General features: G+C 40.1%; 1 protein-coding gene across 3 annotated transcripts in view; it reads right to left on the minus strand.

Annotated features, from left to right (window-relative positions):
- Window positions 1-417: 417 nt before the first annotated feature.
- slco3a1a (solute carrier organic anion transporter family member 3A1a) overlaps window positions 418-27,257 on the minus strand; it is a 36,125-nt gene continuing 9,285 nt past the window's right edge. For all 3 annotated transcript variants that reach the window (XM_086298602.1, XM_086298603.1, XM_086298604.1), the window contains exons 4-11: window positions 9,788-9,886; window positions 9,424-9,696; window positions 7,875-8,039; window positions 7,576-7,774; window positions 3,174-3,336; window positions 2,605-2,777; window positions 2,446-2,510; window positions 418-2,055 (exon numbers count right to left, since the gene is read on the minus strand). In XM_086298602.1, coding sequence (XP_086154728.1) covers window positions 1,703-2,055; window positions 2,446-2,510; window positions 2,605-2,777; window positions 3,174-3,336; window positions 7,576-7,774; window positions 7,875-8,039; window positions 9,424-9,696; window positions 9,788-9,886 — 1,490 coding nt within the window. In that variant the 3' untranslated portion in view covers window positions 418-1,702. The remainder of the gene's footprint in view (window positions 2,056-2,445; window positions 2,511-2,604; window positions 2,778-3,173; window positions 3,337-7,575; window positions 7,775-7,874; window positions 8,040-9,423; window positions 9,697-9,787; window positions 9,887-27,257) is intronic.

The raw sequence follows: 27,257 nt of genomic DNA on the forward strand, positions 1-27,257 counted from the left end.
CAATATAATTCTATCAACTTTGACCGCAACACCACTGGCTGAAATGCAGCCCCAAACCATGACCCAGCCTCCACCATATTTTACAGATGGCTGTAGACACTCCTCCATACTTTGTGACATTTTGCCCCTTAAGTCGCCCCCTGCTAGCCAGCAGAAACAGTGGTTGTTTATAAAAACATTGAACAACTCAGCTCTACACACATTTTGCCTGCTCCCTTATTCACAAGGGGCCACCACAGGATGGCTCTGCATATTTGATTTGGCAGATTTTCACACCTGATGTCCCTCCTGATGCAAACCCCAAGGGACTCGTGCCTCCTCCTGGGACCAAACTGGCAAGCTTTGACTTGTTAGGCGAATGTGTAAACGACTACACTATGGAGCCACTTACACACAAACAGAACTCAAAAGAAAAGAAAAGAACTCAAATTTGTATGAATTTTCTGAAAAATAATTTATTTCCAGAGTAAAATAAACAATATGCTGCCATACAAAAAGTGTAAGAAAAGGGACAAACTGTAACTGCAGAGAGCTCAGCTGAGTAACAGGTCACATGTGCAGTGAGTCACACCTGGATATGAATTCAGTGCCCTTTAACTTTATTTAACCTTGTACACACAGTCTCCTTTAGCACATCTGTAACCTCTGTATCTTATTACAGGCCTAGTTTGAAGACACAGGCAACACACCATAGATATGAATTGTCCCAGATCTTTTGTAACATCAGACACACACACATCCCAGACAATTAGATTACATATAATTTATACTCGAAAACAATCTAATAAAAACATTCTGGGCCAAATGAAAACAAACCTTCCACTTGAAGGATGAACAACATAAAAATACTACTTTTGATTTCCTTTGCTTTGACACTGGGTGCAAAAGCCAAAAGAAAACATATAGAAAGTTCTTATTCAAACTATCCCTTATTAAGACATATTAGGCTGAAAAGAAGTAAAAACAACATGGAAATGCTATCATGAAGAAACATTGCACATTTCAACCTATAAGACAAGACCTCAACGTCTAGTCTAAGAAGTATCAAAAAACAGTGTCTATGATCCAGCAAGAGAACAGGAAACTGAGCAGTTAAAAGATCCAACAGGCCACTAAAATAACCCAGTGAGGGTGTTTCTGTTCTCTCTTTTTTTAATTTTTCAATAGGAAAATTTCCTGCAGTGAAATTAAAACGCATCAACTAGTAGTTTGTAAACACTTGGCAACTTTTATAAATATGAATAACTGAAAAACAAACCAAACTTTTCTTTTTTTAACCATAAAAATGTCATTTTGAAGAGTGACGGAACAAAAACACACAGTGCTGACTGAAAGGAAACTGTCACTGGAATCGTGACGGACCTAAAGCAATATGGCAACTATAGTTTGTAGTAGCATCATGTCCACTCACTAATAACAGACTAGGACTGAGTGGGACGGTACTGCGCTCGTCTTCTACCACAGAGTCAACACGGGAACTCACTGGCAACACCTGACAACACCTCGCTCAGACGTAAACAACTACAGTGGACCCTTTTGATTTTATCGAGGACGTGTAGCGCAGTCGAGAGCCACGAGGACCTCAATGGGCCGTAAAATAGATCGCCTTTATCAAAACCTCTTGAATTTAACAAAGAAGAAAAAACTACATTCCTAAAATAGTCATTTAAATGTCCATATTGTCCTTTTTTTGCTTTACAAATTATAAAACAGACTCCATATTTTCACAAAACTCGTGGTCCTCGAGGTTGTATATAAACTTCGTCCTGTCGACGACTTTGGGGCCGTCGGTGAGGGACGGGTAAAACTCAGTTGGCGTCAAGTGGCCCTCGTGACTTTTGATGTACTTCCTGTAGTTCCGCCGCAAGCAATACCACGTGGTGGTGTAAAGGAGGAAGGCGACACCCTTGAGAACGATGGCCAGGCTCACGTAGAGATGCCTGTATTTCGCGTTGTCGTACAACAGGCAGGCACCCTTCTTGTCGCAGTCCGAACTCCAGAAAAGGCAAGTGGAGTCGATCCCAGCACCAAAAATCAGAGGAGGGGGAATGAATCCTGCAAGAGAGAAACATGCACTGAGCTAAGGTTTGCTGGCTGTAAGAGGAGAATCATAAATCTTCAAACTATCACTCCGTACGCACTGAAATGATTTAAAAATCACATTTTGTCTCTCTTATGTTCCATTTCTTCTCTTGCCTCCTGAACGTGAGGTTGTTTTTACACTCTCGTGATCTGATTTACTTGCTTTCCATCTGAAAACACGTAAAGTCGATGCAGCCGCGCATCAGCGATTGACGGGTTGCCGTCATTAACAGAGTGCGTCACTGGAGGCATTGGTAAAACGCCACACGCTTGCAGCCTCAACAGGATTTGTGCTGCGAGTGAGAGAAATGAGACTGAGCGATTGCATGTGAAAGTGATGTGTTATCTGGAAACGGTTCCTACCGAGGAGTCGCAGCAGAAGGAACAGCACACCGAGCGCGTATGATTTCAGCTCAGGGCTCACAGTCCTTCAAGAGAAACAGACAGAACAAAAAAAGTTTTATTTTTCAAATTAAAGCATTGAGAGTCTCTTCACAAAATAAAATAAAACCACAACGATACCTGATTAGGATGATGACAGAGGGAGTCTGGGCCATGGCTCCGACCAGGCTGCAGACACAAATCACGCACAGGAAAATGAGGAAAGACTGCTGGCATCCCGGCATTGGGCATTTCCCGGGAACCGCCGTGGCACTTTCGCTGTCGTTGGATATACAGGAGCAGCCGGTCAGATTCTGTCAACAGAAAGAGAGAGAGACGTTTGTACAACAACAAGCCATTCATCCTGCAGGAACACACATGCTACACCTGCTCCTCACGTCTGGATCAAAATCCTCAGTAGAAATGAGCAATGTGTGTTTGTTTTAGGAGCACTTAAAAACTGAAAAAAGAAAAGCAAAAAAAAATTCAGCAGCAGTGAAGTGGTGATATTTTGTGCTGCTGAGCTGATGTGATTTGAAGCACGTTACCACCTGACTGCCCAGCATGTGCATGCTGATGACAGAGCTGTGAAATACTGGGACTTCATATCTGTGAACACTATAAAGGTTTCTGGTGGCTTTTCTGTGCTACAGTCCTCATCAACATTGCTGGTACTCATCATAATCAGAGGGCAAAAGCAAAATGAAAACCTGAGAAATGTTGGATGCGGGGATCCCAGTTCGGCTGCAGCCGGCGAGGCAGGCGGACAGGTAGGTGATGCCGTTGGAGCCGCACACAGGGCTGATGGAGGAGGTGAAGCAGCTGCATTGACTGTTGCACTGAGCTTCTGGTTTCCTGCTCGCCTGCAGGGTCCTAAACAGAGAGAAACAGCTGTAAGTTACATCTGTAAAACTAAGGAGCCCTTTATCAGATATTATGGACACTGTTTCACTTTTAACATCTCCATGGAAACGACGCAGCTCTCCTAACCCGCTCTGGAACAAGTTGGTTTTAGGCCACCAATTTCAAAAGCGGCTCAAACATTCAGTATTTCTACAGGATGAGCACACAGACTAAATCACTGAGTTCACACTTTATTAAAGAGATAAAAGCAACACCGAGGCTGAAGACTGAGCCTGAATGCTTTTATTTTAACTGAAAAAGAAGCAACCTTGGACTCAGAGGTCTCAAAGTGCGCTGCAAATAAAAGGAGGTGTTTAATATTCATCTGAACACATGAATATCTTTTACTAGCACAATGATAAAAAGATAGAGAAAGAGCTCAATGCCAAAACCCCCGCAGAATACAGTGCTATCGGTCTCAAAGTGATCCAAACAGGTACGCTGTTCTTGAGGAACCTCGACACATCTGTGTGCAAAACACAGCTGGATTTCTGCATATGTGTGTGCATGAGTGTAAAATCTCCCCCTCCTCAAAAACAGCCCCTGTGTGACAGATCAATTATCCTCCTCTTAATCTACTTCCTGCCCCCTGTTTATATCGCACACTTACATTAACATCCGTTCAATAAACATCATCATCATTTGTAACTAATAATTAGCTTCACTGGGGCTAAATGTAATGTATTGATTACCTGACTTAAACAGGCTTAAATACTTAAATGAGACACAGCAACCAAAAGTAACAATTTTTAACTAAAATATGATGATTGACTGATTATACAAATATTTGCTGCTGTTGCAGGTTTAGCTGTGATACAATAACAGCTGTGGCAGCCTCGCCTCTGTCAGTGCGCCCCAGGGTGGCTGTGGCTACAATGTAGCTTGCCATCACCAGTGTGTGAATGTGTGCGTGACTGGGTGGATGACTGGATATGTAAAGCGCTTTGGGGTCTTTAGGGACTAGAAAAGCAGTATATAAATACAGGCCAGGCCATAACAAGATTAAAGGATTGAAAACAGAGGAGCAGTGAAAGCTGGCAGAAGATTTTTTTTTTACCTGGGCTTTGCACTATGAAGCGAGTTCAGCATACTTCTGATATCTGTTCATTTCTGAATTCATTTACCCAAACATCAAAAATCACGATAAGCAGCCACAAGAAGCTGCTAACCAACTCACCAAGGTTACCCAGGGTTTCTCAATCGCACATTCACCTGAAAGGTTTGATGTTGGCGCAACAATCAAAATTAAAAGTTTAGATAAGTATACTGGCAGCAGAGCAGGTGACTTTGCCAAGGAAGATAAAATTATGAGGAAAGTATGGGGAAAAATATAAAGAGGTTAAACACACAATACAGACTGAAAGCGTCATTTCTGCTGCTGACTAAGCAGCGGTGTGTGAGGAGAAGCGTTGCACAGCAGTTTAGTATTAAAAGGCCTGAATGAATGCAGGGGCACTTTAAGTGCTTTGGTCAATAAGACTGGAAAAGAGCTGCTATAATAATAAAATTTAGCTTATTTGAAGCCAGGAAAGAAAACCAGCAAAACGCTGACTGCACTGACAGTAAACAGAATCATCAATATCACAGCTGTATCCTGTGTATTAGGACACAGGAGAATCTGAGAGCAAGTAAGGAACACATTAAAAACAGAATTCAAATTTAGGTTTAGACTATGTGCAAATTTAATGTAATAGGGAAGAAAAAATGAAGGAATAAACTTGCATCTAAGAATTTATAATTCTTAATGGTCATCTGTGTATTGCATCAGAAATTAGACATTAAAAAGTAAAACCCTTCTACTATCTGTGCAGAAGTCAGAGGCTTTTCCCAGCTGTGGTGACACTGTGATTGGTCAGTAGGTTGATCTCTAACCTTACTATGGTGATGCACCCCAGTAAGAAGTGACAGAGTTACTAAGATGATAAATAAGGTCTTTGTTCTGTGGCAGGTAGTACAATTGAAGATGCCACTGGCAGGATTACTAAGAAGTTAAGGGTAGATCTGCATGAAAACTGTCAGGCTTGGTGCAAGATCGAAGCGATTACATATGGAGGCTATCTAGATCTGAATACAGGCTTTTTTTTTTTTTTTAAAGGACTCCTTATCACTCTGAGAGGCTATCATTGATTATTCCCTCTAAATTCAAATCCAATACAAAAAGAAAAAGGAGACTTTGGATTGTGAAAAACAAAACAAAGGAGCACTGGCAGTAAAGCTAGATTTCTACCAGAGAGAAAAAAAAAGGTGTTAGACCCAGCCCTGCTGGGGGGTTAACAGAGCAATAACCACCTACAATTCCACATACTGTGTGTGCCCACGTCAGATGATCTGTGGGGTGTATGCCTAGGTGTAGCTCTGCCTCACTCACTGATTTTTTGACAGTACTATTCAGATACAGGTCAAAATGGGGGCATTTTACTTCATGCCGTCACAAATAGTTACAAAACATGAGATGAGAAAAGGGAGCAATCTTGATATCACGAATTAATCCACGGGCTGATATCCTTGGATTCAAGATACATGCATAAGGTGAAGAGGAATGCAATGTGTCTGTTCTGATTTGAGATGTTTGTTTCTATTAGAAGGAAGAAGCCAAACACCATATTTGTTATATTATCATATAATTTGCTTTGTGGAGTAAAATTACGAGTTTATCCTCATGTACTTCTTTAGGTTTTATAAAAACAAACTGTCTTTTTACCTTTGAAGTAAAGAATTTAAGTTAAAAAGTGTGCGCATGAGACAGTGATTCATGCTAATTTATGACAAACGACATAATAAATACAAAGTCCCTTCTAACAACAGAGCTTCACTTGAAAGGTTTATCAATATGAAAGTGAATAACGTGTCCTGCTGCATAATAGCTTTGCTTTAAACCTCTTTTTATTGGTGTCTGATTCAGTGAAGTCTGTCACATTCATATTCAGTTCATGCAGCCCTCGAGGCCACTTTCCAAACAGAAAATCTTTTTATAGACTCGACAAAATGACACAAAGTTGTTTGAATAAAAAGCCTTCTGTCCCATCTTTGCCCCAATGTCCAGCAGTGATAAGAATTTTTATTTACACATTTATAGTCCCTACAGTTCATCTGCAAAAAAGTCCTCCAGCCTTAGCAGCAGCACCGCTTTTCACTGCTAGAGTTTGTTAACTGCTTGTATTCTTGTTTGATAAACTGGGTTTGAAATGCTAACAGTGCATTTCGTTCCTCCTCAACCTATGACATGAAAACACGCTGAAGTGAGGACAACAGAAATATATCATTAGATATCTGCCGTTCCTCCACTGATGAGTTCATCTCATCTTACATTAAGGACACAGTTTCTGGCGACGTGTGAATGAAGCTTCTATGCAAGTTCAACGAGGAAGACCTAGTATTAACTCGTTTCCCTGCATTCCTGCATGGTTGGGCTGCTAGTCTGTTGTTAGATCACTTCTTTCATCATTATCTCTGGTCCAGTAACTTTATTTCCTTATTCAGCGAGTCAATCAGCCTCTGTTCCCTGTGCTTTAAATCTTGGTGCTCACTGTGGCCCGCCTCCACTACATCTCCATTTCATTTTGTTCGCTCAGATACCCTCGTCCGAGTCCATCTGCTTTATCTCCATCACCACCAGCAGCGTCTAGACTCCAGGGTGGTCCTGTCCTATTTCCCACCACTGGTGGGAGTGCTCTGCTATGTAGCTTCATCTGAGTCTAATCATCAAATAGTTTATTACCCAAACTTTGCGCTTCAACACATTGAGTTCAATTCTTTCAAATAGTCTCTGCTTACTGAATTGGATATCAAAAAGGATGGCTTCCCAAACTTTATGTAACTACAGGTAGTTTTAAAAAGGGGTTATCCAGGAAGTAAACATAGGCCAGAAGCCTGAAGATCAGAATGCCACACTGAGCAACAGCGCTCTAACTCGTCCCTCTTTCACACATAAAAGATAATCTCAACTTGCACCTCTTCACATGATCTTGGCTGACAGCTACTTCAACTGCTTTATTTATTGTGTTACATTAGTCTGCAGCCCCTACTCGCCTTGGATCAAGGCACGGCTGAGGTTGGCGTGAGGAATATGCCACTTTTAGCCTTTTAGTTGTGGTTATTAAGTAATTTAAAACCAGTGTCTTCTACAAACTCCGGTGTCAGTTTCCACTTTTCGTTGATGCTTTTAAGCAGAGGATGTAACAAGTGATAATATTAAATATTTTTTCTTACATGTTGCCATACGGGATGGTCACTCCTGCGACGGGACCCGTATCACAGCCAAGGAACAGAAAGGAGACGTAGCAGGCGGTGGACAGCAGGTTGACCAGCATGGCCATTCGGATTGCTCCCAGCGCTGATAGATTCAGCTTCTTCACCAGCAGACCACCCATGAAGATCCCCAGACACGCACATGGAATAGCTGTCATACCTTAAACACAAGATGGGCCCAAATCTGTTTATTATGCTCCTCTGCAGAAGAAAAAAAAAAAAAGTGTGCATACGTGTGACTTTTTGCACAGAATACAAACCTAACAACTGATTTGCAGAGGTGGTGGTGAGGTTGAACTGCTGCTCAAGATATTTCCCCAGAAAGGCTGCAAAGCCGGCTACGACGGCGATCTCCATACAGGCTGCCAGGACGATACAGGTGAACACAGGGTTCGACAGGAGTTGCTTGGTAACCGTGGGGATCACTGGACATAAAAGGAAAGAGGAAAGATAAGCATTGAGGGTAGGGCTGTGCGATATGACCAAAATCTCATATCCCGATATAAGACATCTATCGTCCCGATAACGATATAAATCACAAAAATTTACATTTTCTGAAAGTTCTGTGAATCTCGGGCAGCTTGCATGAAGTGTTTCCAGCTGGGCGTCGTGTACCTGCAGTTGAGTGTTTTAACCGATGCATGAAACTATACATTTTTAGACATAAGTTGTAACGGCCGCCGTTTGCTTTGTTTGTATTTATTACACGGTGTGCTGCGGGGAAAAGCCTGTTCTAACGTTTGAGTTTAAGGTTTATTTTTTAGCACCTGGCGGCTCTTTTTGACTTCTCATCCGTAAATAATCTGCTCTTTCACGTGATTCAGTTTATTTTGAAAAGTCTCAACAGGGTCTTGAGCTTTATTGTGAAAGGTTTATGTGGAAAATAAACAAGCAGACACGCAATGGTTTTACCGTCGTTGTTGCTAACGACACCGCATAACAACAGGCGGTTGTCCGTCCGTAGTGTGGTTATATTAAATATAAGAGAGAACTTTAAGAAATTAATATAGCCACTACAGTGACCATCAAAACGCTGAAAAAACTCTACTAATCCAAAACTAGTGTTCAAGTTCTTCTAGTAGTTCATTTTACTTTTAAAAGTTGCATACTCTTTCAATGTATTTCCCCTTAATGAGACAGATATTTTACAAACTTGTTGTTAATTAAAATATATATACAAGTACAACTTGCAATGGTGCGATGTGGGGACCTAGTCTAGACTCCAGTAGCTAGAGTAGATTTACAGTTCAATTCTTATGTGTTATATAGTGGGCCTTGAAGCAGCTCCTAAGTTTATCCTTTGTCTCATACAAGCCTCCTTTTCTTTGAGTCAGCTTTATTCTGATCGGCTGGCCCTTGAAAACAGCAAGTTTGAACATAAGCTGAGATGACCATACTAATGATAGATGTCTGAACCAGAGCATTTAGCACAGTCTGAAACTGAGCTTTTGGTTTACTGGGATTATATACGTATATGTTGACCTCACCATCTGACCATGTTTAACATGAGCACTTGTCACTATAACAGTAAAAAATAAGAAAAAAATATCATAGGTTATCTTTAACAACACATAATACTACAAAGGATGATATTATAACTAATCTAGTACCATTTACACTAACAGGTTTTATTTAAAAAGGACTGTAGCACTTCTGTTTTGTCAGTACTTCATAGCATTTGGCAAATACAACAAATAAAAATACAAAATGTTGTGTGTTTTTGTTCCATACATGCTTGCATTAAAAAAACAACACCAACAACCAAAAAAAAAAAAAACTGCAGTACCACACTGGATGCTGCATGCTCACCCCTGAGTTGCTGACAGCAGGTGGGGCTATTGGCAGGCTCATGGTTAACTACGACTCCGTTGCTGGGCTTAGGAGTCTCACAGTCTGAGCTCAGAGAGGGAGGAAGCATAACCTGCTCGCTATCTGCTCCCTCCTCCCGCTCCCTTGCTGGCAGCGACTGAGGGAAGCCAAACATCAAGACAGCAGAGCAGAAGAGTAAGGCACCACACAGGAGGAAGCCTGCCCACCAGGCCCCGATCCACCGCGGGTCTTCTGGAGTGATGTTCAGTTTACCTGCGGGGAGGCATGGTGTCGGTCAATAAACTGCACATGCCAAAAAAAGAACACACGAGAGGATCACAGAGTAGGGACACATTCAACTCACTGGTGTCAATGAAGATGGCGTCCACATAGAATTTAGTGCACAGCGATCCAAGGATGAAGCCGCAGGCAGGTCCGAACACCAGTGTAGAGAAGAGGATTCCTGCAAAGAAACATTGATAAAGTTTAATGTTTGATTTCTACACATCCAGTACTCTAGGATATATTTTTATACTGGGAAAAAATATCTAAAGTAACCTAAATGCTTTATTGTTTTTCCTCAAAGTCTTGTTAATATGTTCTGGGTAGTGTTAAACATTTATGGTAAACAGACATATAGTATGAGAAAGCATCAAGCAGTTTTAATTAATTTAATTTGCTCATCTGAGTTTGTATTCATTAAAAATCTTTAGATTTAACTTATTTTTAAGTAGCTACACAGTTAGTTTTAGTCTTTGTAAGATGGAGGGTGTTCTTACAGAGGAGCAAGATTTAGGAAAATCAGAATACAGTACAAACAACACCTAACGAGGGCACTTGATTCCCTGTACTCTACTTGTTTGTTTATCAAATGAGTAGTGGCCCCACCACTCACCCTATGATAGCTGGGATGAACTCCAGCCTACTTGGAGAAGCAGTTAAGAAAACAGATGGATGGAAACTGGTTTAATATTTAGCTCATAAAAGGTCTGAATATAGTACAAAAGGCTCAAGTTCTAAGAGCCTAAAAGTGAAACCTTCAATTGTCCTACTTTTCTGGGCAGCTACTCGAAGATATTCAATTTCAAAACGTATCAAAATAGAACGACAGCAAATCTTCCACAGTATTCTCTTCGTTTTCAGCGGTCCTATCCAGTAGGTACACTGTGGAGCATGACGGCAAACACAGAAGCAATTCAGCTGTCATGAAAGATCAAGTCAGTTAAAAACCACAATGCTATTGGTGGCAGCACACAGCGACTGTGTTCGTTATGCTCACATGGCTCAGCCCTATCAAACTCACAGCATAACATACACACCTGACAATGGAAAACAGTGGTTCTGTCCCAGTCTTATAGTGGGCAGCTTGAAGCTTGATCTAAAAATCCTCATTAGAGCATTGTCAGCGGGGTGGAAGTCTGGCACTATGACTCAGACTGCAGGGAGATAATGAAGACTTCAAAGCTCAATTTAGGAGACAAATATCCCCCCGACAGTCTGTCCTGTGATCTGCGGTATTATTAGACCTGAGTGTGGAGAGCTGTACTGCGACAAACCAGATCCGAGTTTAAGTTTAACTACTGCTGCGCACAAGAAATGCAGTTTCGAATTACCATCAAAATGAAATGAAAACATCCCTGCTAATTCTGCTTCCTTCTCTTGGGGCATTAAAAATATTTCTGCTACCAGGACGATGTTGTTTGCATGCCAAAAGCAGCCACTTAACAAAAACAAAACAAAACAAAAAAAACAACAAAAAAACATGGAAACTGTGACTAAGCTGTGTATGTCTTTGCTTGTGCTGAGAGCAAATGCATCAGGCCTGCTTCCTGCCTTGACCACCCACATAGGAAGGGAGTCAACACATGAGCCTCATTCACATCACAGTTTATTCTTCGCATAAAGGAAATGGCTCACAGATTTGCTAGGTGGCGTTTACTACCTATATCCTCTTCTCCATTTTAATGCGATATAAACAGGCTCATTTAAGCTAGACTAGGAGTGAAACAAAACAGAAAGAGCCTTTCAAGTCGTGATGGGAACATTTGGCTGTTGTTCTGAAGAATACAAGTGAAACATCTTTGTGGTTGACAGTCAGACCAGCACGGAAATGAACAAAGACCCAGATGTAGTCATGAGGCACTGGATCATGACAAGTTTTCACCTATTCCTTCTGCTATTTTCTGAGATTTTGGCAGGTGGCTGACAAATTTCCGTTGCTGTCTGAATGCAAGACTTCCAAATGTGAGAAGTTGTTTTTTTTTTTTTAATAAATTGTCAACTCACACACACACACACACACACACACACACACACACACACACACACACACACACACACACACACACACACACACACACACACAGAGGAAGTTGTTGTATTTCATTAGGAAGTGTTTACTATATACCTAACAAAGAGTTTTGCTTAAAGCACTTAAAAAAAAAAGAAAGAAGCGGACTGCAGCCACCACTACGTGACTACAAAATTTGCCTGTGGTGTTGCAAATGAGGCCTATGCACAATTTCTTTCGCGTTTCCTTAGAAACTAAGTGTTGCTTTCACATAGCAACATCACAATTGCTTTCACCACAGGAAACCCCAGAGAGGAAATTCAGTTAGTGAAATCACCTTCCAGGAGATGATAGCTCAGTAGTCCACGAATCAGCAACCACTGAGAGGATAAATGTCTCTGCCTACCCCTGGTTGCTCTCAGAAACGCTGTATCTTGATGATAACATTTAAGCCACATGGCTCACATGGAAAAAAAAAAAAAAAAAGGTTAGTAATCTAGTGTGGCCCCTTATCAATCTGCTGCTTCTGGAGGAGAAACAAGGGCAGTGCAATTTGAAAGTCAGAGATAATCCCCACTTGAAATGATAGGGTTTTACATTTTTTATATGTTATGGGTCAATAACAACAGAGGCAGGCATGTCATGAGTTGGCCTGCATAATAGCATTACAAAAAAAGCTAAATTACAGTTACCAACAAAATTTGTAGTGCTTTGTGTGCCAGGTTATTTCTTGACATGGCGACTAACTGTTCCCACATTGGAGCTGCTATTAGATACACAGTCGTCTGTATATCTACAAAATCTAGCCGTTTCTCGCCATAATGAGCGTCACCACTAAGTCAGCAAATATCTGTTGTGTGTACCGCTTTTATGCTCTTATCTAAAGATTCTTCAGAGCTGCACCACAAACGATGACAATGCAACCATTTTAAATGTCACGGTGTGTAACATGGCTCAAAAAGAAAGTTAAACTCACAAACTGTGTCAGACTATGGAGTATCACAGTATTCACTGCATTGAGCACTGGGTGAATTGCAACAAAACGATCCAAAAAAGGTTCATCTCATGAGTTTGTGCATGGCTCTGATGTTTTGATGCATCCTTGCATGCGTTCATCTCTCACAAGTTACATTTTTTCCAGTTTTGCTTCCATTACTCTGGTTTGTGTGTTTTCAGTAGTCTAGTCAGTCCAGTCAGATTTTATTGTGTGATGATAATAATAATAATAATAATAATAATAATAATAATAATAATAATAAACATTACTGAATTATTGGATGTGTGGAAAGAATAGGAACCTAAATTCCTAATCCACTCTTTTTGTCTTTGGTCACCAGAGATCAATGGTCAGAGGACTTTTTCCGAATCAAAGAGTCTCTTCTCGCCTCCTCAACCCCCCCAAATCCAGAAAAATCCATCCGTTTTCTTCAGTTCTTCTGTGCACAAAAAGTAGCAGACTAAATGGACAAAATGATGCATTAAGAGAACAACTTGGTTACTTTTACATCTGAATTGAGACCCTGACTCTTTGGTAAAACAAAAACAAACAAGTGTAGCTACACTGACTATAAATTATTATATTTTTTCCATAATATGATTCAGCAGGAGTAAAAACTAAAACCCAAGTTAAGCACATTAAACCTGCATGAAGGACAATACACAACCGCAGCGTAATCTCTCTTTTCCCTTCTAGCTGTCCCGTTACAAGATAAGTACAAAACAAACTAATTTGTTCATGTTGTACTTCACTCAAGCCTTTTAGTACCCTGTGAATTATACTCTCTGGGGAGCATGTTTGATGTAATTTAATAACAAAGCTTGGGTCTAGTGTTTTTGTCTCCCTGTAATTGACTTAGAGACCAATGGAAAAAGCCAGAAAAGCCACGTCCATATTAATTAACCCACAGATGCATCTTAAACCGGGGCTGAATATAAAAATACTCCCGCAAAAACAAGAGGCATCATTCAAACTGTAGATCAGAATCTCCATTTCATATGCAACTCTTGTGCTAAACTAACTTTGATAGTGTTTCCGCTCAAACAACAATGCATTAGTGCGTCTGTCTTACAAATGTTTATAATGATGTATTTAAAACACCATGCACAGATTAAACCATAACACAAATGATGAAGGTAGTGACAGGCTCTTCATAACAATCACTCAGGTTAATGCCAGATGAAACCCAGAGAAATAGATATAATGCATGCGTTCACATAGCCCAAAGACCCTATAAAAGCCCTTAGCTGCAAAATTCAGTTTAATCTGGGTATTGAAATTATAAACCAGCACACTGTGAGGTTAAACACACACACAGAGTAATCGAAATGTCAGATCCATGACAAGTGCACCACCCTTGGTTCATTTCCTCCTCTCACTGTACAAAGAGTTCATTCGACTCCTCCATTAATCCTGCTCAAGTAGGCTCAGTAATCTCATGAGCTAAATAACAGCAGAGGGACAATGTAGTGTGGGAAGCCAAACAACAGCTTGTGACACTTTCACAAGAGACCAGACTGAACCTGAATGAGCTGAATGACCAGTAAAGATAAAACCAGCATCCCAACTCGTCACATCTGAAACCTAAATACGCGTTCAACCCCAAGGTTTGGTCGAGACGGGGAAAAGAAAAGGCACAAGATTCCAAGGTCACATCAAAGTGACTGCAACATTTACACGCTAGAAGATTAAAGAGCTTTCACACCAAAACCTCTCCTCCTCTTCTGCTCTATCAGGTCATCAAATCCTCTGGGTAGGAGGGTAAAGACATTTTTAAGATTAAAGAACATTGAGAAATGCTCAAATAGGCCAGACGTGTCAGAGGAGCATGGACAATTTGCTCCACAGAACTGAGATGGCATCAGTCACTCTGACAGAGATTCAGACAAATACGACATTTTAACTAAGAAAAGTCACACACTACACCCAAGAAAAGTCCTGTGCTTCAGCTACAGCACAAAACTTGTCAAAACTGAATTTTTTTAACAGTTTTGAAAAGAAATTTCCTACTGTGCAATGGACCGAAGTACTTCTAGGAGCAAGTCTTCATGAAATGCATCTAAGGGCTTAGTTTGTGCAGCATTATCTAATTTAACTTTAGTTTTCAGCTGTCACCAGTAGAACGTTTGCTGACCAACTGTAGCTGTTTTAACCTAAAGTGAAAATGACCCCTAGTTTTAGTTTAAGTGTGAACACAACTAGCCTAAGTATGCACTGATGCATGCGTAGACTGGGACATCTATGTGACAGAGTCAACTAAAAGCATTGTAATACCCATTTTGAATTTTGTAATTTGTCCTCATTTGCCCCTGAAAAATACCATTCATATTTGAAAGATTAAAAGACTACAACTAAACTGAAACCAAACACTGTAAAAATAACAAAAAGCAAAAGGGGAAATGAGCAAAAAAGTAAAAAATAAACTAGAATTTTTTTTTAAAAAAAGCAAAAAAATAAAATAGCCCAATAAGATAGAAATTACACCAAATATTTTTTCTACTTACTGACCTTCTAAAAGTAAAATAAAAGAGTTCAGTCAATAAAATTCTAAATAAAGTACAATGATAAATAAGTAAAAAATAATAATAAAAGAAACACAACAAAACACTATGTAAGAAATTGAATATGTAGAACAAAGAGGCTCTACGAAGACAAAAAATGCCTTAATAGATTCAATAAAGCAAGATAACACAATAAAAATGGCTGCATGAAAAACAAGCAGAGCTAATGTCAGATGGAATTAAAGTGGTTGAGTATAACAGAGAGCAGTGGACAGTGTAATAAAGTGACTTGGTGTACACAGAGTGCTAAGTGTTGTGACAGTCCAGGGCTGAAGTAAACTATTAATGAGATAACAGTTGTATAGTTGTGTGGTACAAAGTTCGCGTATATGAATTCCATTTTAAAATCATCTAACCAAGAAGCAGTGGAGGTAGATCGAATCGTCTACTAATCAGTGGGTTAGTGGTTTGATCCCAAGCAACCTCGGAAAAGATAGTGAATCTCAAATTGCTTCCGATGCATCCGTCTGAGTTCGAGTGTGTGAGATAGTTAGAAAGCACTTAAAGGCATAGAGCAAAGTGCTGTTTGAATGGCTGCATGTGGCTTTAGTAGATATATACACTCATTGGACACTTTATTAGGTACAACTGACTTAATGCAATTATCTAATCAGCCAATTACATGACAGATCTTCAGTGCATTTAGATATGTAGACTTGACCTGCCATAGGGCTGGGCCATATTATACCGTTTACGGTAATACCGGTACAATGTTAGGCAACGATAAGAAAATGAAATATCGCGATAGAATATGGGTGAAATGCGCATGCGCAGTGCCTTTGTTTTCATACGCACATGGCCGAAAAAGCACGGCGGCAACGGAGAATGAGAAGGGGGAAAGAGGATTGTTGAGTGAAACGGATGAACCAGAATTGGTTTTTAAAAATGGTGCAACTTCACTGGTTTGGTGTTTGTCTGTCAGATACACAACAAAGCACATTTTTTTGTAGAAGTTAGCAGGAAGTTAGGTAACTAGTGAAACTAGCGAGCTAAGCATGATAAAGCATGTTCTGACTGAGAGATTTCTGAAAAAATTCAAACGTACAGCTCTGCTATCACTTCCAACATAAATGAAGACAGGAAACTAAAAAGCAATGACGTTGTTGCAAAGCTGCTCTTTTTAACTTCAGTAGATATTATACATGGTTATGCTCAGGATATGTCAGCCCATTTCTACTGGAAATGCCTTTTGGTTAAACTTTCAGCAAGGAATTTGCATTTGCACTGTTAAATGTTTATATAGCTTTAATGCACATAAAAAACAGCTGCTTGTTTAAGTGAAAATAAATTGATGGGTTTTTTTTGCGCTAGTAAAGTTGTGGAGTTGAATTTTGTCTCGCAGAAATTATATCGTCAGTTATATCGTTATCGCAAATTTTCAAATATATATCGTGATATATATTTTTGGCCATATCGCCCTGCTCTAACCTGCCATACTTAAAACCACACATTAGAATGTGGAAGAAAGATGAGTTAAGTGGCTCTGAATGCTGCATAGTTATTGGTACCAAACGGACAGGTCTCGGTACTTCAGAAACTGCTGATCTACTGGGTTTACAGTAGAATGGCTGGATTTATATTGAAATGTAAATATAAATCCTGCAGCAGTTTCTAGCAGGAAAATGCCTTTATGATGCCAGAGGTGAGATGGCAGAATGATCGGACTACCTTCAGCTGACAATAAGTCCACAGTAACATAAATAACCATTCATTACAACCAGGGTCTGCAGAAGAGCATCTCTGAATGTAACACTTGAACCTTTGCAGCAGATAGGACACAGCAGCAGAAGACCACACTGGGTGCCACGCCTAAGAGCTGAGAACAGGAAACTGTGGTTAGCACCTAGCTGAATCTATCATATGAAGAACGGAGGCATTTCTGAAAGGAAAAAGGGGGGTCCAACCTGCTACGAGCAAGATGTGAGTAATGACTTGACTGCTGAGTACCAGTCCATTTTGTGGTGGAGGATTGTTTGGCCTGGGATACATGCTAGTTAATCATTGCTAGCTGGCTGAGGTTAGCTGTTATTGTTCTAACAGGCAAAATCATAAAATACAGTTCGCTTTAAAGGGCTGTGATAGATAAATTTAAGAAACTTTCAGCACACTTCACCAAGAGTCTTAATAATCCTTTGCCCTTTTGTCCCACCTCATTCACAAATTGATGGCCCTTCTTCTTGCCTGGTCAGACAGCTGACTACAAGCTAGAAGTAAGTTAGGGGCAGCTACTGCACACAGCCTGCTTTGTGTCTTTTCCTGAGTCCTCATAAAGATCTCAGAATCTTTTATCTGGTACATTGGAAGATTTCAACTGACATTTAACCAAACTTTGGAAAAGCCAAGAGTTACAACCTCAACAGGCTCAATTTAAGAATGATGATAGCAACAACGAGGACTCAATGCTGTCACCTGCCCTAAACACAGGTGTTACTAATCATATCAACGAAGGCTCTGTGCCCAAGCTGAACAGAGCCTAATTAATGTCATTAGTAACACCTGAGTTCACCTTTCATACCATGGCTGCTGTGAAATACATGTATTGTGTATCTCTAGATAAATGTGTGGGCTGTGCATCAGTGTGTTGTTCCAACTTTGACCTCAGAGCAGAATCATGTCTCTGGTTGGTGTGTGGCTTCAATTTGTCATCACTAAATACAGACTTTTTCAACCACCATCTAGACATGAGCTGTAATAAAAACAGACATTTTACGCAATTCACAAGACGTTGCAATCTTCCTGTAACACTTTGAAAGCAAGCATATCCAGAAATCAGGTCCTGAATCATTTAGGAGTAAAAAGTTACTCAAGCGCTTTCATGTAACAACATTTCTGGGTCTTGTTTTACTGCATCATATCTCTGCCAATAACACAGACAGCCATGCTGTACCTGCAGGATGTTTTTTTTTTTACCATAATGACTCATTACCGGTACCAATTTTCTGAAAATATAAATAAATAATTAAAAGATAAGGAAAACTTTAAACACAAAGGAGCTTGCAGTGTCTTACCTGTTTGACCAGAATTTTTTTCCGTCCATGTTCTTAAATTGTGTTATGACACAAGTTAAGGTTTAAACATTAAGTATGACACATGTTACAAAGATGCAAAGAGAGGGACACCACCTTATACTGATCTTTGTTATGTAAACCCAGCCTCCCTCATGCCAACAGGATTACTGCTAACAGGTAAGTCATGCCATAGTCGCCTCTGAGGTGAAACCTATTTTGATGAGGTACAAAGGCGATTAATGGTCACCAAATCTTTAGCTATCCGTAAGCAAGTACTAACAGAATTAGAAGACAGCCTTCCCCACAGGAAGCAAAGCTTCTACCCACCCAGCTTTTAGTATCAATGTCACCATCACTTGTCAAAGCATTTGCGATAAGCAGGAAGTCTCACTAACTTTCCAAAATCCAGACAGTTGCAAACTTTCAAATGCCTATTAATTATTTTCTAGTTATCCCAGAGGATGTTTAGATGGTTTATTCAAGAGGAAGGAGAATTAAAAAAAAAAAAAAAAAATCACTTAAGTCAAAGAACTTAATCAATTTTCTGATCAACTGACTTCAACTTTCCGTTGAAGCTGGAGGAGAGAAAAAGAGTCAGTTTGTTAGTCAGCTGTACCCAATAATAACCTGTTAACTCTACACAGCCATGACCTAAATAAAAAGCCTCAGCTCAAAGTAGGCTCTCAACTCGCATTCAAATGCCATTACATCAGGATCATCCTACTTTAACTTCCGCTTACGTCAAATCATGTCAAATTTGAAACCAACCCTTCGCGCACACTCAGCCGGGATCTGATATAAAAACAGCTGCTTGTGTGTGGAAATGGTTTCACTGACTGACATATGGTTGCTACACAGAAACTGCAGCTTGAGGACACGTTTAATACTATTAGCATTCTGACCCTGAGGATGAGTGGGGAGGTTACTGCAGAACACGGCCAGACCTCCACACGGCTGACACACCAGCTTTCCAGCAGGACTTTTCCCCCTCAACACCCCATCACGTTAATCTGGACTCTGGCTCAATTTAAGCCCAGACAGGTCGTGGCCTAAATAGGGCCTCGCGAAAGGCTACACATCCTCACGTTATCACCCTACTGTCTCCTGATACGAGTCTAAAAATTTCCCTCCATGCCACAGGAACACTTCTCCTCCACACCGTGAGCTACATATATAAAACATAATTAGGCAAAATACTGATGTCCATCTCGGCCACTGTATTCAAGTTGGCAAGGCAACTTCTGGCAGCTTCCACAAACCAGCGCCCACTCTTGCATATTATTAATGGATGAATTATAAGTTTGTTAGATGTATTTACACACTAATCAATGTATATGAGTAAAATACTCTTTATATAATATAGGAGAACCACCAAAAAACAAAACAAAACAAACCCCCCCCCCCAACTAACTGTACCATAAACCAAAACCCTCAAATATTCAGGCATCTCAAATGTGCTTATTTTCTCTTGTATAAACTAAAACTGGATATCACTGAGTTTGAGGTTGCTGGTCAGATACACTCGCTGATATATTGTAAACTAAAAAATTAATCACCACATATAGTTGTCCTGCTTATATTATATATTGTTTTACTATTTTCATACAAACCATTACATGTCTAAGACGTATAAAAACTATATACTATATGATATATCATCTGTGTCAGACAATCTTTATCCTCTTTTATAATTCAGAGGCTGGCACAGCTGAGCTGCCACTTCCCTTTGGATGACAATACAGAGAAAAATCATTTAAGTAAAACACTGTGCGGCGGGATGGTAAAAGAAAAAGCCTTTTATCGAGTGAGATACAAGACAGAGCTGGAACATTGTAGTCCTGTCATGGAAATAAATGCGTTTTTAATCTAAAAAACAAAAAACAATCCCCATCTGGACCTCATACATTATATAAAACAGAGTGAGGCCATCATATTAAACCTTTTGGGAGAGAAAAAAAAAGTGTGTTCATACCCTGTGTGTCTCCTTACAGATACATGCTGGACTATGGAAAATACATTTTTAAAAAGGCCTAGCCAGAGGTGAAAGAAGCTAAAAATGATTGTTTTTAAAAGTTGTATTTCTTTTCACCACTGAGGCAAGAGTACATTGGTAGTAATAATAATAATAGTAATAATAATAATAATAATGGATTGCATTTATATAGCGCTTTACAATTCATTTACTCTCACATTCACACACTGGTGGAGGCAAACCACAGTTGTAGCCACAGCTGCCCTGGGGCAGACTGATAGAAGCGAGGCTGCCATATCGCACCATCGGCCCCTCTGGTCAACACCAGTAGGCGGTAGGGTGAAGTGTCTTGCCCAAGCACACAATAACCAGGACAGACAGAGCTGGGGACTGAACCGGCAACCTTCCGGTTACAAGATGAGCTTCCCAAACCCCTGAACCACGGTCGCCCTAAGAGTTCACAGACTAATGTCTTAACATGTAGCCCCATTTTGAAGATTTAGAATCAAAAAATTAATGCATCAGAGGGCAAATTTCCAAACCTACAGCCAACACTGATGAGAGGTCCTCCCACATACAGTTGTACTTCATAACCCAGGAGGCTTGTTCTAAGTGTGTCTATAATCTGTCTTTTCTTTCACCTCCCAGGTCAATGACAGTATGCTACTTTAGCCTGAAATGCAGTAACTTAATCTTCGAGTCCAATTAACCTTATGTCATTAAACTGTTCCAGGAAGCAGTGAAAGCCCTCATTAACCTAAATGGCACCAGTATTAGCTGGATCTGACCGAGGTGCATTTGTTTTTGTTTCATGTCCTATGGATTTAAATCCACACTCCCAATTAGTTAACCATGCCATTATCAGTATAATGATCAGTAAGGCCTTTTCTGGAAATTGCAGGATAGCAATTTCCAAATATTTGGGTAATGGATGCTTTGAATGCTATTACAACAATAATGATGGTCTTTTTGTGCTGTACGATTACATAAGCAGACTGGGCATGCTTTCAAACATACTACTGATGTGACGCTAGAAGCTCAGAGGACTCGGCCAGACTGCAAAGTCTGTGAACGCAGGGTCAGCAGAGGAGGACAGACACAAAGAGACAGAGGGAGAGAATGACGGGTAGATGGTGTGTAGGAGTTAATGTAACAGAGTGAAGCCTGGTCATACAGTGATCCGTTTGTAATCAGCTTTTAGACGCTGGAGCTGAGACGGTGCAAGACACAGTCTCCACTGTTGAGCAGTGGGCTGCTTGGATCAAGGCAAGGGGCAAAAAGACCAGCGCATATATGGTCTGTGCTGGAGAGCTGCAGCTGCTCTATTGAAGACGAGGAGCACAGAGAGGTTCTGGACTCTCTGACAGCAGCTGGTAACAGCTTCTTCAGCAGGTGGTTTGGCTTAATTATTAGAATAAAGATGCCAGCAGCCCATCTCTCCTTTTTTCCTCGGAAAGATGGGAGAAGCAGGCACATAAAAACACAGCCAAGTGTACAACATCATGTCCGCCACCAAATAAAATGGAGCACTAATTGTGCTGCATCCTGCGGAAAAGGAGAACTGATGTGGAAGATATGATGAGTGAAGTGTTTTGAGGACAAATAAAAGGCAGAAAGCATTTGGGCAATGTCTAAAATCATATTTCTATCCAGACCCTAAACTCTGTCACAGCTCTCTCATTCTTAATTTTAGAGTTAGTACAACGCACTGTGAGGAACTCATCTGTGACCTCATGTTTAGGTGGGATTTCACTACTTACTGAAGGAATTTACTGTAAGTGATAAGAGACTGACTGAACAAACTACTCTTTTAGGTCTTATACTAATGTCTCAGATCAGTGTAATTACAGTCTGAGTCAAAATGAAACCTTAGATGGGCGAGGTCATCTTAGACATGTGCAACTAAGAAACAGCATTAACAAACAAAGTCTACTCAAACTTTTAATCTTTCTGCTAGTACTGATTAATCTGTTGTGTATTATTAATAACTGTTTAGTCATTTGGTGTGTGAAATATTACATAAGTGTTACATAACACTAACGACATTTTTTCAAAGCCTCTAACTTGTGTTTCTTGTTTTTAAAACCAAGTCCAAAAACCAAAAGACATTCAACTTATAATGACAAAAAGTCTTTTTTTTTAACTTTCTTTTTAAATTAATTTTAAGTACTTAACACAGAAATCAATCATACAATACACTCTGGACTCTTACTTTGGAGAAGGATATGATCAATCCATCAGCCATTTTGCTGACTCAGCCTCTGAGGACAACGGCCAAAATTTCACCTTAGCCAGCAGATATCTGGGCCAAGAAGTGTTCATGGTCATTGTTAATGAATGGAGAAGCTAAATTGCTAATAGCAAATGGTTAAAGGAGTGCAATTTGTTCAGGTTAAAATTATACAATCCCTATTTTGCTCCAAGGGAGAGCAACAGGAAACCAAAGCCTGTTCAAACATGATCAGAAACAGACACCGAAGCTAAATCAAAATCTTGTCCCTTTCAGATTATCCTTCTATGCAGATATTAATACAGATTAATGTCAATCAAACTGCAGTGTCACAGAAAGCCTTCTGATTCAACACCTATTGAAAGGAGCATAACACAGTGGGACTGGAGAAATAAATAAAGGCTGACTGAGTCCAACAGTCACTTATGATTACTGCCTACTTATTGATCAGAGTCCATTTAATTAGGCACTGTTATCCTTCAGTCTCTGCCATCACTGATATGGGGATTAAGTGCTGAACATGCTTCTGTGTAATCCTAGGAGCCCACAGAGCAACCACTTACGCACCACTCAATCAATGAGGTTTGGGATTTGTGGTAAAGCCATGTGAATCCATGTAAGACCTTGTCCAAGGAGAGGGCTTGCTATAAAGTTCTTAAAAAGGACAGGTACAGGTATGGAAAGTCAAAGGTGTATCTGTGTGTGATTTTTGTTTTTAAGATCAGACTAGTGGCTGTATCCATCACTGCATCAGGATAGGAAAAATTCCACCCCCCCCCCAAAAAAAAAGAAACACAGAAGCCTAACAACCGGACGTTTCTGTGGCAACAGTCTGTTGATGCCGCTGTGTTTATGATCTGTCTCATCCCACCTCTTATCCCAGTGCTCCTCCCTCAATGGATGACAAAAAAAATCCCCTTTTTAATCAGCAGTGACGGTGCCTGACCCAGATTGCCTCTAGAAGACTGCCTGGCTGCAGAGTCGGCAGGAATTCGTGATGAAGAGGAAAAGGTGTCACAAGCATGTTCAGACCAAAACAGTGGCTGTGAATACAGCAGGGTGCCAAAAATACAATAGAGATAATAATGAAAAAATTAATAATAAGATCAGATGGGTTGCAGCCAGGAGCTTCAGTGTACGACTGTGTAGGTTTCAGTGACAGAGGTTAAGGCTTTCATATCATGCCATCCTGTGATGATCCATATCATCTGACCTATTTTTTAAAGGCCAAATGTACACTTTTTTTCACTCCTTGATGGTGCAATTGCAGACTGTAAAAGGTCTTTCACCATCAGCGGAACTATAAAAAAAAAAACAGTCACAAATTGGTCAAACTCTGCAGATGTGTATTGCATGACTGATAGTGTCGGGAACAAGCAGCTAGAAGGACGAACCTATTGTCTCAACCGTTTGTTCAGTTTTGTATGACAATCTGACTTGAAACCTTAATCTTAAAGGTTAAGGATGGGACTCATGTTAGCATGGTAGAGTTGCTCTGAAGGTGCACAGGACTGTAAAAGAGCCTTGTCAATATAGTAACTGTCTATTGAATGCTCATTAACTGGCTAATTGTTTCTTCTCTCACTATTCTCACACTATTTTTCACACATTTTAAGGTGTTTATCCTTTGTTTTTGTTTTTTTTATTTGATTCCTTTTAAACTTTGTAAATGTAATTAAATTACAACAATTTAGTTGTTAACAAGTGAAACTGTTTATCTTTACATCTAATCGGCCCAGCCAGATATAAAGTGGAATAATCACAGCATGAGTGCAATATTAAATACAAAAACAACAAATTGACAGGGAGGTGATTCACTTTAGATGACGAGTGCTCCTACTACACAGCAGAAATCTGGAATTTTACAAATCACCCCTTGTGCTAAATTCACACCAGTGTGAGGTTAATGAAACATTATGAGATAATTTTTCAAACTGGCCTCATTTGATTCCTCTAGATAAACAAACTCTTTAATTGGCTCTCATTGTCTGCAAACAGCAGCTTGTGCAAAATCTAACTATAAACTGATCAGTATGTCTTGTCTTATCGCTGCACGGGACTGAGAAATTACCTCATTAGAGGCAGGAATGGCGGAAGACTTGCATCAAACAACTCCTTTTACACAAATTTAATGAACCTTTCACTCAGGGCAAGTTGCTAATCAATTATAGTGATTTCCCCATTTACCAAAACTGGAGCACTGTTAAGGGTGCAGACTCCCACTGCTCTGCACTATGTCTCCTTGCTTCCTCTCTGACTCTTACTTGACGTGCTACTCAGAGTATTCAGGGATAATTAGTGATTAGCTCTAGGACCGCATGTTGTTGACCGGTTGGATACAAGATAATCTCGTGTTCATTGCCCTCTATAGCCTCTAGAACCAGAGTAGAAGTAACTGAGCAGGGAGTACACTGTATCAGGGCCTGCAACTCAATGCACTGTAAACTCCTCTATGCCAATCAGCCTGTAGAGCAGCAGACGGTTGCATGCTGTCACATATGGCGGACAGATAGTGTTCATTACAGTGATGCAGGGAAGCAGCGGCTCATTGATGAAAGGTTAATGCAACCCTATTTATCATCTTGAGATAAACCAAACTTCTGTTGCTAGGCAAACTTTGCATGCAGCTTATACCATGGATGGAAAAACCCATTTAGGATCTAATCCTTCAAGATGACATTACCATGCGCCGACTTTAAGTAGCTTATATAAACGCCATACCACAGCAGTGGTTTGGATTCAAAGCATTTTAGGAGGAATGTTGACAAGCTTCTCGAGGATCCCTCCGAGACCGTTGTCACTGCAACCACTCAACAATTTTCTTAACAAACCTGAAGCTAAATTTATCTCTGAGGGGCTAAAGTAAACAAAAATGGTAAAATATGTAGGTTTGAATAAATTAGCACTACATTTTGCCCTAGATAATAATGAGGGCTGAAGATAAAATACAAAAAAGTGATTGGAAGAAAAGTACAAAGACAGGAAACACATTTTTAAAGACTTTCCAGGTAGAAGTCTCTTTGGTATGATGTGGCTGTGAAAGTTTACCACAGCTCTTTGTCAAAAGGAGACAGAAACACCTCTCTGTGTGAAAGGAAGTTGTACACAAACAACAAGTGGAAAGTAAGACAGGTGACAGCCACACAGACCACCACAGTTTAGCGGCATAGAATAAGATAGAATTGATCTTGTAAAGGAAAGTTTGTATGTAGGCCGTAAGAAACCCCCACCCCAAAACTTATAATCACTACAGTAATGCGTAAACACTTTCTATACAGGTGCAAGGAAGCTTTCCTGCAGGGAAAGAAGGATGGTGGTTGCAGCCATATAATCTGTGGTGCTAGCACTGCCAATTAACCACACTCAGCAAACTAATCTATTACTGTGTCTGTGATTATACATGCAATATTTAACCATATATGTTCAACTGAACTCCATTTTGACTATTTGTAACTTTTAGACTTGTAGATTTGTTCCGACTTTTTTCCCTCCCATTTACCCAATTAGGAAATTAGTCACCAGGAACTTCCCTACCCAAAGCTTAGACTGAGAACAAATTTGTGCTTATAACTGTATGAATCACAGACTGTGATGTTTGTTAGCAGATTAAATCACGGAGACCACAGATTGCTAGCTAACAAACTGCTTTTCCTAATAGTGTTTTCATTATGTTTTCAGTGATGACTGTGGCCAATAGGGCATATACAAATGTTCTCTCACTATTCAGACAGACAAAGACATTTGAACTGCAAAGATAATGAGCACTGTGAATGATATAAATAATTTTAACCTACAAATTTATTCCTGAATGTGCCATATTAGTTGTCTAGCTCCAGAAATGATTGAAGTGGAAGTTTGATTCATTATCCTAAAATAACTACATCATTTTTTTTTATCCATTTCATACTTCCACTCAACCCTTGTGTGTACTATACTGCAGGCAACGCATGCTTTACATTACGATGACGTAATCAGAGGCTGTTTAAAACGTTTGACACCTAAACAGACAGCTGTGTGAAGTCAGTAAGACACACAACATCAGCTCTAGAGGCTTCTGTGTGACTGTCCTGGACACTGTATTTATGCAGTTGGGGGTCCTGTGGGAAGAGCCAAAATTAGAAGTGAATAATGAAAGGTCATGGAGCAGTGGGAATAGAGATCCTGTTGACGCAATCTGTCCAATCATATTTATTTCCTTTGGCCAGCGACCAGTGGCTACATCTAGACTGGAAAACAAACCAAGACAACAGCATCCAATAAAATACCTGATGATGCTCGACTCTGCGGTGGCAACGTGATTCAAACTGACTTCTTCAGAACACTAAGGTACTTTCTTTTAAGTAGAACATGTAGCCTACCACTTACCAATGGAGGCTTAGCAAAAAAAAAAATCTATTAACAATGACAGAAAACATATTATAATCAGAAAGAGACCAAAAAGCTCTCTGAAGAGTCACAACAGACCAGCCTTTAGTGTGTTTTACAGTTGTTGTTAAAAGAGTAGAGACACATGTCTGCTGCAGTGTACACAGTAAAAGTAGGAAGGCAGAGCCTCTCGAGGAGTTGTTTTTCATAGGCCTGTGTGGTATGCGTGAGCGTCCCGGCCCAGTCAGACCCACCTCATTGCTGGCTGGTTGGCATTCCTGCCTAACTCTGTAATTATGACTCCTCTCCAGGCCTCTATGCTACACTCTCCCTGAACCACTGTACTGAACATGGCACGAGACCTGCCCTCTTCAAAGGTATGTGCTCGTCACCTCGCCATTTAGTTCAGAC

The sequence above is a fragment of the Aulonocara sp. 'chitande type north' Nkhata Bay genome, linkage group LG7, assembly GCF_057382095.1.
Source record: "Aulonocara sp. 'chitande type north' Nkhata Bay isolate Kocher_YH1m ecotype deep benthic linkage group LG7, A_spYH_male_GT1.1, whole genome shotgun sequence".
NCBI classification, from domain to species: Eukaryota; Metazoa; Chordata; class Actinopteri; order Cichliformes; family Cichlidae; genus Aulonocara; species Aulonocara sp. 'chitande type north' Nkhata Bay.